The sequence below is a fragment of the Lepisosteus oculatus genome, chromosome 4 (assembly GCF_040954835.1).
Source record: "Lepisosteus oculatus isolate fLepOcu1 chromosome 4, fLepOcu1.hap2, whole genome shotgun sequence".
Taxonomy (NCBI): Eukaryota; Metazoa; Chordata; class Actinopteri; order Semionotiformes; family Lepisosteidae; genus Lepisosteus; species Lepisosteus oculatus.
In genome coordinates, this window is record NC_090699.1 from 32698461 (window position 1) to 32713629 (window position 15169).

Sequence of the window (15169 nt, forward strand, 5' to 3'; positions counted from 1 at the left end):
GTACTGTACGTTGTACAGTAACATCTTGTTTGGACAGTGATGTGAACATGTTTGTAAATGGCATTCACCACATTGATAAACATGTCCAAAGAAGGTTTTAATCTGCACAGTCTGTTTTCCTTAATGTAGTGATTACTTGAATATCCCAAGCAGCTGCTGGAGAATATAATTGCCCTCCTGTAAAAAGTGCACAAAAAATAAACAGCATATTGAAATTATTGCTCAAAAAGCATAATTTGTCTATGATTTTTTAAAATGTTTTCCTACTTTTTTTCCTTTATACACAGTATTTGTTGTTGAATGGTTACAGTAAAATAAAGCAACCAAAGATGCAAAACTGTCTCCTTTTATTTTATCCAAAAAATATTTATGGCAGCTGTGGTTGGAGGTTAGTAGGGTTATGCACCAATGAAAAAACAGGAACATGAGAGATAAATACCTACCTTACTGAAAAAAACTGTTCCTTTAAATTCCCCCAAATCAACATGCTTATCCACAGGCAGCAAAAACACGTGTTTAACTTTTCATCAAACCACTGCATGATTGCTGTTGTATGGTACGGTACGTCCAAAATCACTCTGGCTTTGTGACTTTTATGTCTTGTAACAAATAACAGACAACTTTTCGTTCATGCTGCTCACATTTTGCTCTGTAAAGATCTGTCACACTCAACCAGGGAATTACATGTTCAATTACTTTGGATTACAGTCACAGATATAACATCCTATTATCGGTGTGCAAGTCAAGAACTGGATGGATGCCCAACTTTCTAAAGGAAATGAACAACATTAAATTTGGGTTGCTCTGTTCACTTCCCAGCCTATCAAAATTGCTTGTCAAATTAAAATTAGAGTGAATGTTACAATTAATTAACAGTTAGCCAAATCAAATGCTTTAAAACCCCTTTCTTGGATGGACGTTTATTTTTTAAAATATATTACCATATTAATAACATAAAAATGTAAATGTTTCTATTTCTGTACATTCCTTGCAGCATTCCAGTTTTCTGAGCATTCCAGGAAAGCTTAATACAGTGAAAGTCAACATTAAGATACAATGTGATATTTCATTTTTGAATGTCTACAATTAGACAATGCTTCCAAGAAGTTGGATTCCATATTGAAACTAAAGACTTATTTTATTAGTAGATTTTATCAGTTGCACACATTACTGTATTGATTTGAGACAATAAATTAATCAACAATATTCAAATATATAAATCATACACAATGGCTCTTTCCTTAAGTTCACAAGCAACATAACAGAGATTTGCTTTGTGCACTGTGGAAAAATAAAGAGCAGGATTTTTGACAAACGTAAAGCTAAAAATAAAAAAAATCACATTAATCAAACAAACTACACTGTATTTAAGTATATTGTACATGTATGTACCTACCATTGCTGCTGCTTCTTTGTATTTTTAGTGAAGATTTTGCATTTCTAGTAATGAAGAAAATATAAGCACAACATTCAGAGAAAAATTTGATTCTAGGCTTTTTTAAAGAACTGTTGATAGCTATCACATTCATGTTTGCATAGTAATTATATTGAAGAAGACAACCACTTAAAAAAAATCAATTTCAGTTTATAATTTTTATACAAATCTAAAGAATTTCTGATGTTTCATTTAGAACAGTGATTCCCAATTTTGTTTTTATTTTTAATTGAGCAAATGTAGCTTAAATAATGCTAATGAAATTGCTATAGTGACTCAAATGCTTATTTTCATTGCCATCCCATTAGTATGATTGCTAATATTAATGTTTCATAAGGCGTTTCTTTGTACATTGAAGCGATTGTTTTGCATCTGTTTGTCAGCAATGGTTTGACTGGAGTTTTGTAGCCAACATGTTACAAAAGGCTAAATCTAATGTGCTTTTCAGCCTTTGACAGAGGTAACATTGAGGCATATTGTTTTGAAATGAGAAATAAAAAAGGCCAAGACATATGTTTTGCTGCCAATCCAAAATTAAAAACTGTTAACAGTCGGTTTTAAAATTAATTTTGAAAATTATTACCATATGTTTGTGACACCTATTGCAATTTATCATAAAATTGTTTCTGGAATTGTTGATTACAGGCAAAGATGTTAATAGGAAAGCTTAAGAGAAGTTCCTTTATGCTTCTAGTCACAGGAAGTTAGAGTTTTGTGAAGAGCAAAATTTGAATAACATTATTCTGAGTCCCCAATATAAGCACACAAGGTACTGTTTTTACTTGTGCCATTTTTATCATATGTGTGCAAAAGTACTTCATTCGTGGTATGTTATGAAAACACAGAGCAAGACTTAATGGCATACATGATCTAAGAGTCTGTCAGCAATTTTGAGAAGGTACCTTGATCCAAATAATATTCATGGGAGTTCTTTGATATGCTTTTATTTATTTAAGTGAAGGTTAGTGTGAGTCGTAATTTGTTTCAAATAACAAGAAGGCTGCAAACCACCCATCTATGGCACAGTGAATAACTAACACTAGAATAGAAAAAATAATACTAATTGGATATTCAGACAAAATTTCACTTGCCTAATTTCCTTTTTAAAACAAAATATGAGCCATAAAAAGTGAAACTTTATAATCTAAGGAAACCTTTATTATTTGCCAATCATCCTGCAATTGAGCGATAAAAAAACAAAAGAGATGTATGTTTTCCACAGCTGCATTTCTAATCTGTGGCAGGAACCCACGTCTGGTCTTGAAATGTGAAAATATTACATGTAGCCCATGTTGCTTTTTGTCTCCCATCTTTTCTTGGCTTCAAACCTGAAATAATGCATAAAGTTTTCATTTTAGCAGTTAAATCATACTGTGTGCCCAGACTGTCACTGCACTGCTGCAGAGAGTATTAAAAACAATAAAACATAAAAAACTAGACAAAGAAGCACTACTTTTCATACTTTAAACATTTTAAGTTGAAGTAGCCCATACTATATTTTCACTTGTCACTGAACTTAGAAGCTTTAAAAAAATCAACCTTTTAGTACCTTATGAGGATCTTTAAACAAATGCCTATTAATAATTAAATGGTAGAAGGTTGTGTCAGAGCATCTTTTAAACCCAAAGTAGAAAAAAATACCTTTCATTCTCTGGCACTTTATTGTAACACAAACACCAGTATGACAAGCTAACCAAAACCAAAAGGCAATTCTTATCTGAGACTGGACAGCTAGACTTTTTACCATCACAAACTAAAGTTGTTAAAAATCATTCTGATCAGTTTTTAGCTCCTTCTCACTTCTGCTTCGTATAATAGACCACACATCCACATACAGCCTCTGTTAGATGGCCTTTTAAGCTTATTCTGACTGTCTCTGCAAATCTGGGCTCATTTTATCTTCAGTACACTAAGTTTTCTGTAATTCTGTAGCTCCTAAACCCATTTTATGTTAGTGTGAAATCCACCTACTTCCACAACATGGCCTCTTTCTGTACCACAATATATAATAAGAAATCTTAAAACACAACAGTTCTTATTTGATGCACTTTTAATGCCTCATCACCTTTCTTTTGGAAAATAAAACGTATAGCAATGTTATGTTCACCGTAAAACAGAAAAAGCTTAGCATGCCACACCCTATGAGTGATGCAACTTGCTTTGCCTGCAGATTTGTATTAGCGCACCACAATTGCCATGTTTTCTGCTTTGTTAGGCAGTTCAGGAGCTAATTGCCATTTACCACCTCATTCCACATGTAGATGTGTGCAGATTAAATTGACCTAATTTATAAACAATAAATTAGCTCTTAATGTGGTAATGTTAATTAGAGTAACAGCTAAAAAATTGTCAAACCAATTAAACAGCTTTCTTCTTTTGAAAGGAATTCATTTCTAACCCTAATCAAATCAAAAATCATATGCAAGTATTAAACAAAACTAGCTGTAGCATTGGTTAAAACTGCATTTTTTACTAAAATACTTTATATTTTCAAGATTGTAAATGTACTTTTACTGTATTCAGGTTGTTCTACATATGTTATATGTTCTGCATATATGAAAGAGTTGATATTGAACAGAACCATTGTCAAGAAAAAATCTGTATTTTTATCTAATTTAGTTCTCAAAAACACCAGTACCCAAATCCATCTTTCTTTTTACTATCTACAGTACATAACAATTATACATTTGAGCACAGAACATGGAAATCTAGACTTCATTAGTTTCTTCAAACTAGATGAAGGTACTTACATAAGTTTAATAGTGGATGCCTGCTTCAATATTTTCACAATTGATTCTGCTTTGGCAGGTATCAGAGTTTCTATCAGCATGTGCAGTTTAGTAATATATTTTGCATCTTTGTAGCATCCAGTTTCCTGTGCTCGCATCTAAAATCTCTGAAATTACTGGTCTGCTTTGACACAATGATTATTTTTTTCTTTAAATTTTATCTAACATTTACAGACATTAAGTACTAGTACTATCAAAATACTAAAAGGAAACTTGTCTGTTTCCTTTTTACTTTTTTTAATTACAAAAATAGATAGTAATATCTATAAAAAAAATAATTTTTTGTGTTCACCTTTGATAAAATATGTTAAGAATGAAATGTGCAAAAAAAAAAACAGAAAATGTATTTTTTTTCTCTCTAGAAACATAGTATAATTTCTTTCATAAAGGCTTAGGTAATTGCCAGTAGGAGTAGGAATATGTGTGGGAATGCAAGTTGGAACCAGTTATTACAGTAATGACAGTAATAAATGTGGTATGCGAATCTTCCTCAGATTTAACTCACAACTATAAAAGTTAATAGGAAGAAAATGACGAACCCCCAAGCAACTTGTTTCTTTCTTTTCTGGGCCTCCCTTGATGCTTCAGCTTCCTGTTTGGCTTTCACAAAGTCACGGCAATCTGCAGATTTTGCAATTTTCACAGCCGTCTATACAAAGAGAGCAACATGTTACGTCATCAAATGTACAGCCTCAAGCCTGGTGTATAACCTGCAATTCTGTGCATGAGTATCTAGGTTTGGCCGCTTAAAACGGGCTTCAGGAAATCAGGAAAAGGTGTTTCAGAATATGATGAAAACTTGTTTCTTTACTCCATTTCAAGTACTTTCACACTACAGTTTTAAATGTGCATAAAATTCACAAATGATATTCACACTATACAGACAAATATGGACAGACAATATATACAAGAAACAACAAGGGAAAGTAATAGTTATCCAATTCCTCATCAGTAAACAAGGAATGAGCATAAGTAGTTGTTCCATCTTTTAAATTTGTGCGTTTAGATTAATATAAGTACTGTATATAGACCAAATCTGGTTTATATGTGATAATACATGGAGTCTTTAATACTGTAAGTCATTAATAATGCTATCAATTGGATATTTGATTATCACCCTTACTCTCACTCCTAGTCCATAGAATTACAAAATATACAGAAAAACACATCTTTAATACATTTAAATATCTTTTTGTAATTTTTTTAAAGTTTCTTGGCAGCCACAACTACTTAGGTTTATATTTTCTGCTGCTAAATAGAGGTTTGAAGGTACACGTCAGCTGATGCACGGTTACTGTACCCCTGAGCAAGATACATCACCCATTTTGCTCTAGTAAGACACCATGCTGTATAAAAATGTACTCTTCCTCATGTCATTGTAAATAGTAATTTCAAGCTGGTAGCAGCTTCAGTATGTGTAGGCTGCACATGAACAAGTAAAGGTTTATTCCATGGAGAAAAAAGACACAATGTTTCGGCTGTGAAGCCTGAAGCCTGAAGACCAGAAAAAAGCTCCACAGCCGAAACATTGTGTTTCTTTTCTTTTTTCAGCACGATATAAACTTTAATGTGTTCCATTGTAAATAATTTGTTTACATCTGACTTACCTGGTGAAGTAATATGTTATCTTTATATAAAAAAAAGCCTACAGTGTTATAGACAATGACAGGGCTATTCAGCTTCCTCTACTGCAACTCATTCATTCAGCCAGCACTTTGCTAACTGATCATGTTAATTACCAATTCAAAAACTGAAGAGCTGGCTGTAGCAAAATTCTGCAATGGAGTGGACTGGAAGGGCTACATGTTGAGTAGCCCAGGATTACAGCTTTGCGACCTTTGTGATAGTTTGTCGGCAGACACCTGTCATGTCCTTCTCCAGGAAAGGATATTTCCTATACCTAACATTTCTTTAACTGAGAGATTGTACTCTCTTTAAACATAACATGCATGATATGCAATTTATCAAAATTTCAGTATAATGACGTTATTATAATTATAATAATCAGTAGTGAAAACATACATTACCTAAATATATAATAAAAATTATACATATAAGCTTCAGACAATTAACTTTTAAAAATGTTTGCTAAATTTGTTAGATTAATACAATTATTCTCTAAGGACTGCACATCCATTTTTGTGTGCTATTTTGAGCCTGGAAGTAAAACCTTGTTCTGTGCCATGTGACTAGACAAACGTTTCCAAATACCCACCATGCTTTCTGAGATAAGAACACAAGTGTGTTGATTCTGGGGAACAATTCTGACTCTATAATTGAAAATGGCAGGGGCACAAAAAGCCTCTTTAACTCGAATGTGAAGATGTCTGTACTTTACGTTATTTAGAAATGGCACAAACAAGATATGTCATACAGCTACTCTAGGTTCTTATTCTTTTTGAAAGACTTTTCAATCTGCATCATCCCAATTCATTTTCAATGCACCACATAAAGAATACTTCCAACAAAAAAGTGATGTTTTACATCCAACAATTAGGAGAGAACATGGAGGGAGGGAAAACGGGGACACTTTTATGTTACAGCCTTTGTAATTTTCAATTGAGAAAATGCATGTTCTTGCATTTGCCACAGTGGCTGTAGGAACTACACTTCCCACAAGGCAAAGGGTGTTTTCATTTGTTTTATCTAACTAAAATGACCCTGAGATTATGAGGCTCTATATGTCAGAGAGCATGCCTAAATGTACGTAAGAATGTACAGGCACAGGTTATTTGGTTTGGACATCAACTTTTCTGTGTTCGGAGTTGGTCTAATCTCAAAGTGAAGAGTTCACTTTGTTCTTTGTGAGAGAACATTTCTTGTTATATCATGTTTTTAAGCAACTAGTTCATTGTAATTTAGAGGTGATTTTCCCTAATACTGCATCTGCAGCTAGCACACACACTGTGGTAAAATATTCTGTTATAAAGTTATAAAAAGAAAACAAACAAACAGTAGTATCGACAAAATCCATCTGAGTGAGTCCCAAGATGAGGGTGTAAGAAAACATTGTTTCAGTGCAATGATCAAGCATTCTCAATGATGTTTATGTCTGTTGCAGGCCAGGCCAAGGCAGAAACGTGATGACTTGATTTCCTTCAGTGTTTGTTGATTTGGTCTTGAAAGCAATATATTCTTACTATTGTAAACTGAATTAGAAAAGAACTGACTTCACAGCTGTTAAAGATTTTTTTTCCTAATAATTCTAAAAATTAAGTCTGTTTGCTTAAGTTGGTATTCTTGGGTTTAATAGCCAAGACATCATGATAAATTTACCAGCATTCAAAGTGACTAGTCAATCAACGTGCAACGTGCAGGCAATCAACCTGCAGTGCCTGTGTGCATTGATGTACTGTAGACATTGATACACCATATAGTAACCTATAAACAGGGAGGCAGAAGTCTAAAATAATAAATTAATGAGCTGAATAGTCTGTTCACATCATACCCTTTTCACTTATAAGAAATTTGGAACATCACCTATGCTACATTCTCTTTGTTGTTTTCCACACAAACAGCTGGACATCTGAGTGCACAATTTCAAAGTAACTTCCAAGACTTTGTGCAAGAAAAGCAGTAAAGGTAGTGTGATTGAGAAATGTCTATATTGTTTCAGGGCTTCAAGAGGCACACAAAATTACTCAAACTGAGATTAACAACCCAGTAAACTAGATTATATAAAATATATCTTCTATATATAATGGACTTTGGGGATGTTAATCATTACAATATCGAGTAATACATCTTCTGAATTCCTAAACTACAGCAATTCCATTAAGATAAATCAGGAACCCCAGTTATGACTAGCTATAAATGTTCTAGATAAAAACTGAATCCAGCTTTCCAGGATACTACTGAGATAATTTTATACTTTGAACAAATGACTACAACCTTTTTGTAATACAGAATAATAATCAAAAACAGAATGAATTAAAGTACACAGAGAGAAAAAATCTTTGAGTAATGAAGAAATGTGTCACTATTTCTCTAGTTGAAAAAACCTGGAGAAAAAAAAATGTTTCAATTATAATTAACTGGGATAAACTTTATTAGAAAGACTGAAACTAAAATATCTTATAATGCATGCTGGGATTAAGGAGGTCAGAGCGAGCAGTCAGGAAAAATTAAACTCTAAAGGCTTTTTATCACCATATTTCAGGAACCAAGGGTGTAAAATGTTCTAATTTGGGATACATTAAAAGCCATAAAGGTCTTTCAAAAAGATTAATGGTACTTTGCTTGGATTTAAGATAAGGGCTTTAGCTGGCTGCAAGAGCTGGGCTCCGGCTGGGCCCTTGAGGCATTCATCTATACAGTCACTTGGAAGATTTGTAAAAGCGTCTGCATAACCTGAAGCTAACACACTGTGACAGTTTTTTAATTCCTCACAATTTTTTATAGGTTTTAAACCCGTAAATCATGTTTTCTAGTAAAATGTTTAAAAAAGGGTAAGTTATAATGGCTGATCATACTCATGTTAAGTGTAGATTGCTGAAAGATAATTTTCTAGGGCTGCAAGAACCATGTAAACTGGTGTAGGTGCTAAAAGCTCACTTGGCAATAACATCAACAGAGAGTAAATCCGAGGTTTATTAAATTGTCTGCGATCTCTGCAAAGCTCTCCTTTATTTCTTGCAAAAACCCAAATCATTACATAAAAAGCATTATTCTGAGTCAAGATCAATTTAGGGGATGCTAAATGACTTCTTTTGAGGTTTACACCCAGAGATTTTTATTGTTCTACACAGGGATTACCCAAATTAACCTGCTTTCCATGTGGGGAGATTTCTTATGCTAAGGTCTTTAAACCGTTCTGTCCTCAAATTTTTTTCCAAAAACAAAATAAAAACCTTTTAAAAATACAGAGCAGAACTGTAACTATATTTAAAGCGTTAAAGGTCTTTAATTTTTTTATCAGTTCAGTCTACAGTTCCTGATTGTCTTTACTGAAGCTCGACATTAATGTCAACCAAGTTACCTAGGAGACGGAACAGATCAAAGAGACAAAAACCCCTCAAATGTCTGATTAATCAAGCCTGCAAACAGCTTATTTCTTTTAGCCTGCATGCAAGTATGAAAATGAGATTCCGAGAGCAGTACATTGTGCAGATTTGTTCATTCTTATCAGAACAAAGCCAGCGGCAGCTTATTTCATGGATCACTGGCACTGTCATCGCCGCTGCACAGAGCAGGTGACAGCTCTTCTTTCTGTGGCTGGAACAAAATTAGCAAAAAGTCGGCACAAATTAGCCTCTCATATTTTCAGTAATATGACATTATTTTTCATTTACTTTTTGATCCACTTTTCAGGATTTTTTTCCCCCTCGGATACACTCTTCTTGGTGCCAAATGTTTTCACATCAGAATCTGGCAAAGATATAGAAATTAAAGAAAACAGAACAATAAAAAGAGGAAGAATGCAAATGGCTTTAAACAGCCTGTGTGCTCTTTGTTCTATTGAGTCATACAACATACCCCATGTTTTTAGCATACTGTATTCAGCAAGTTAGAAGATAATTTGGTGACCCTTTCTTATCTTCAACTTTAGGTGCACTGAACAGTTAACCGCATTTGGCACCATCTTTATTACAATAAATGTTATTTCAGTGGTATTAATGTTCTAAAGGTCTTTAAAACAACTACCTTGTGAATCTCTGCAGCATTCATTCTTTTGACACTACAGAAATTCATCCACTAGGGGGTGAAACATTGACAGCAATATTTTCGATTGTCAATCATATCTGTAATGTTCCATCTTTATTCATCCATAATGGGCTGAGATGCTGGTTGACTCCTCAATAATGGCCTGAAGAAGATAGTGCAATGCCCTATTGATTCAACTCTGACAGATATTTACTTGTGCCTTTTATCACCAGTGCCAGTCATTCGTGCCAGTTTTTCGCACAATGTGTTATTTAATCTAACACAAACCCCGACAATTCTGTAACAGAAAACAAGATAAACAAGAACACAGATAACACAATAATATGCTATGAACAGACAGTACAACCAGGGATGTGATTTCAAACAAGACACCTTTCCTTGGTTCTAGGCACAATATGTATTGATGGAAGGATACAGTGTGAAAATTCGAACTCTGCATGACTTGAGGTGGACTCAAAATAAAAATGCACTGGTTAATGTTAATTGTGTGATCTGCTTAAGAAAGTTTAACTTAGCTGCATTGTGCTTCTGAGCTCCTTAATTACACAACCATAAATAACTTACCACAATTAACCTCTGAAGGAATTTTACATGTTAAAAAAGCAAATATTTTGTAAAAGAATCTTTTATTTTCATGAACATGATCCATGAACTGTATCCTTACAATTTACATTTATGTATAGACTAGCTACAATGTCTATCATAAAGACATTTTACCACCCTCTCTGTGATAGTACAGTGAATGGCGAGTGATTCTGTAAGATGAGGTGAAAATAAGTATACAGTCTAGAATATGCTTATCTCAGTTTTTCGGCAAAATAATTTGTTGTTTTCATTTGAAAAATGTTTGATTCTTGGCAAAGAAATAGAATGGTTAAAAGTTGAACCAATTCTGCAAAAGTAAATATATTGCATAAATCCTATATAAAGTATATAACTTTAAAGTGAGAAGACAATACTTGGCAGTCCATAACAAGCTGCTAGATATAATTTCAACCATTCTTGTAAATTTATTCAGTCGCACTTTGCTACTAAACACATTTATTCTGCCATGTTTTTCTTTTTCTGGAATAACTGACTCATTTCAAATTCATTTTGCAGACGAGTTATTATGCAGTTTTTCAAAATGACCACAACCAGAGAAGTGCCACAACAATCACATTAGTTCATTCCAATGGTTTTGAAATCCATCTACTAGTTAGATTTACAGTTGCAGAGTTGTAGTTCTCCTTAATAAAATGCTATTGAATTGATTAACAAGAATTTATTAACATCATACTATATTATAAACCACTAAAATTATGCAGAAGGTAAATCTTAGAGCTGTGATTGCAAAAGAATAAATGAAAGCTGAGTTATAAATTTGTCGTATTTTGTAGACAATGGTAACAAGTGAAAGTAAAAAATGACAAATTACACAAGATTTGTTACTTTTTGTTAGTCCCATGACAAGACTAATATACTTTATAAAAGTCTGTGGAGTGTTTTTAAAATACCAATATATACTAAAACTGAAAATCAAAATGGCTATAGTTAATCAACATCCTGTTGTGGAGGATGTTCTATATATTCTGAGACATTATTATGAATACAGAGACACTTTTGTTGACTTTTTCTAATGATAAGAATATCTTCATACTATCTAAATAATAAAGTCAAAAATACAAGGTGAAGTCATTCAAGGCTACATAATCAACTGATTCAAGACAAAATACATAAAAATGTAAAAACCAAAGTAAGATCTTAAACATTTACTCTGACCTATACATTTTTGAGCTCATGTGTCACCTGATCTGTTTATGATCAGAACATGGAATGAGGGAGGGTGGTACCTGCTGTACATGGAATGACAACGAATGGGCCAGGTGGTACCTGCTGGATGGGAACTGGGCCATTCAATCTCCTGGGAGGCGCAGCAGGTACCATCCGGCCAATTCCAATCTTACAAACTCTCATAGATAACTGCCCATTCACTGCTCTGATTGCAAACACATTGGCTGAGAGTTTCAATCCAATAGACTTCTTCAGAATCAATAGCGAAACACAGGCCAGAGGATACAAGACTACAGGGTATGGACAACAGGGAAGTGCATTTGAAACTGAGACTCTTCTTTTAAACTAAGGACTGTGTGTTGTGGTAAGGGACAGGCTATCAAGGTATTTTGTTGGACCCAATACTCTGGCTTCTTTCAAGAAATTAGTGGTTGAGATCCCTGAACCATCAAGCTACTGTACTAGCAAACATGCTATATGGGCCAAAGGTCTTAATCCACAGTCCTAAACTAAGCTTGGACCTCAATAGGGGTTCTTCACTGATTAAGTGATACACAAGTGGCATGATGACAAGGATCACATGTGTTAATATGCCTTAACGGAGATGTCATTTTCTGCAGCTGTGCATTGGAATTTATTTGCAATCTCTGATTCAAATTTCCTGTCACTGTTTCTCATTGCACCTCTTCATGTGATTGAATGTGCCTTTACCTTCGTAAAAAGAACGAAGAGACTTGTGAACTGAGAAGTAAGGTAAGGTTTATGTGAGGAGCTTTAAAGTATCATGAATGAAGAGTCTAAAACATGCCAGCTACTTTTTTTCTACAAACATTTGATAGTAAAGCTGGTAATGGAAGACGCAAACACATTTTCTTGCTAAAAAGTAACAAATATCTGAATTTTGGCAAGGGATATGAATGGTTGAAGGTCCTCATGAAATAATATAAAAAAGAACAACAATTAATTAATGCTATGCACCAACAAGTATTTTGGATGTTTTTTTACCCTTTAAAAACTAAAAAACAAATGCCAGCTTATATTTTAAGGACAGCACTAAAAACAGAAAACCTCACAATTAAAATATAATATTAGCCTGGTATGTTTTATTTTCAATAATTCCTTATGATCTATGCTATATATTGATACTGTTCACAATTTGTCTGAGTGAACAGTAATTTAACTAGTATATAATAATCTATTATTTGGCAGAACAAATCATGTTCACATTATCTTGACTCGGCTGTTTAGCAAACAGCATTACTGGAGCTCCATAAAGTACAAGGAAAACTCATGGGAAGATGTAACACCCTAAAGTACTATGCGCTTCTCTATTTTCTTTAAAATAATCTGATTCTAGATACATAACACACTATCATCTTTGGGGAAAAAAGTATGAAAGTTCGCCTGCTTTGTGCTTATTCCTTTATCTTAGCTCTTCTGAGTAGGGAAGCTTATTAGCAAGCTTTGAACTCACATTTACAATAATGTGCCATCAACAGTTTTATAAGCTAATTAGAAAAACAGTTTAATTAATGACTGACTGGTAATAAAATGGCAATCATGAAAAAAGAAACCGAGGGTGCTAAGCTTCGACTACCACCAATTAAGGACTAATTACAAACAAATTATATATGTGTTTTGCTGTGGGCTTTAATTTAAAAAAATGGCTTTAATTAAAAGAGAAAACATGCTAATTAATTAAACAGCACAAAAAATCTACATTGAAAAGTATGCTTTGTCTATCAAGTAATTAATGAAATACAATAATCCAAATTAGATTCCCTAGCATTTGATAAAGCTTAGTATCACTCGATTTAAAAATTAATGGGCAAAATTTAACTTGAGTCATCCAGAGATATAATAAAGTTCATTCGGTGAGAAATTGCTAATGCTACTAGAAAGGGAACAAAGAGGAGACTTTTCCTGAACAGTTTTCCTGTTGCCTCAGGCTCCAAGGGTAAATGGGAGGGGGGACAGGGATCTGATAATGACTATTTTCCACAACAGAAACGCTCATTAACATTTGATTACTAACATGCAGTATAGCAGGGAAAAGCATATAAACACCCAAATACATAAATAACATGAAATGTTCTTAGCTCGGCTCTTTGTCTTTGTTAACCAGCCATGTCCTTTAAAACAAAGCAAGCCCTGACACCTTTATTTCACAGTGTTTTAGTAATGCCTTGGAAGGAAAAATGCCTTTATAACACATTGGCTTGATTTCAAGGTGAGGTTGAAGGCCTAGGGTCTTTAACCTTCACAATATTGAATAATCCTTAAAATGTTTTTACCTAGATTTGATTGTATTCAGAATTGCCTAGAAACATTTTGAATACAAACATTCATTTTGATTTAATAATGAAACAGTCATTTCAAACAGAAAAAAGAATATAAATCAAGGCCAGCATTACAATTAAATCAAAAGGCAAGGGGATCTACTGTATCTGAACTACATATATTGAATTGGCAATGGAAAGGTAAAAATGTTAAACTTCAAACACAAAAACAGAGTTGACATATTTGAAGAGACCTCAAGGAAGGATATTTTCATACAACAACGACTTACAATTGTGCACACAACTAGCTGTTATGGAAGACCTGTAAGCCTGATTTCAAACAACCAGGTTCCAATTTGTTTTACAGTAACGTGACAACTATGAGTCCCTGTATTGCACAACTGCAGCTGAGTGTCAGTATGGAAAACAATGTGAACATTCCTCAGGACAGAATCTGAGTTCTGAAGGTATATCTCACATGGGAATAAACACAAGAGGGTTACTGGAGGTCTCTATATGAGAATAACCTTGGTTTGACGCTGGTAGTTTAAATTAGTAGGATGTAGAGGTAAATTTCGGACACAGTCTTTTGTTAGAAATGATCTTGTGTTTAAAATAAAGGTACGCAGGCCTGGATTTAAATACTAAGGAAGACAGGGCTGGAAGTCCACTGCCTGGCATAACTCAAAAACAACTAGATTATTCTCATATACTAGTGAAAGATAAATTAAAATCTTTTTAGAAATCAACACTAGTTCTTAGAAATCTTATGTAAGGGACAAATGTGGCAGCTTAGTATCACTCAATACAATTCAACTTGTGTCATCCTATTCTGCAACACATTTTACATTATTAGTAATCAAAGTAAAGTTTATTTCATCAGTTTAATATATAATCTCAGAATTGTTCTAATTTTCTTATTCTATGTGACACAAACCATACTTCTACTTGAAAGCTGTTCATTTGGTAATATTAAATATATCCCTTGGCACTAACTTCAGGTTTTCATAGAATAAAAAACTTGTGTAGTTTTCTACAGATTACTTTACACATAGTACATGCATGGTAGAAACAAAACATTCCTGAAAGCTTAATTTAAAACATATCAAAGATGAATCCAGGGCAAATGGCAACAAACATCATAAGTTTACACAGAAAAACAGCCTATCTATATCATAGTAGAAAAATTGTAGAAATTGCATTTCATTTTATAGAAATTTAAGGACAAA

The 15169-nt window shown here is 33.5% G+C and overlaps 1 protein-coding gene across 2 annotated transcripts in view; it reads right to left on the reverse strand.

Annotated features, from left to right (window-relative positions):
• Positions 1-2362: 2362 nt before the first annotated feature.
• fam204a (family with sequence similarity 204 member A) overlaps positions 2363-15169 on the reverse strand; it is a 33027-nt gene continuing 20220 nt past the window's right edge. For both annotated transcript variants that reach the window (XM_006630594.3, XM_069189088.1), the window contains exons 7-8: positions 4764-4873; positions 2363-2763 (exon numbers count right to left, since the gene is read on the reverse strand). In XM_006630594.3, coding sequence (XP_006630657.2) covers positions 2712-2763; positions 4764-4873 — 162 coding nt within the window. In that variant the 3' untranslated portion in view covers positions 2363-2711. The remainder of the gene's footprint in view (positions 2764-4763; positions 4874-15169) is intronic.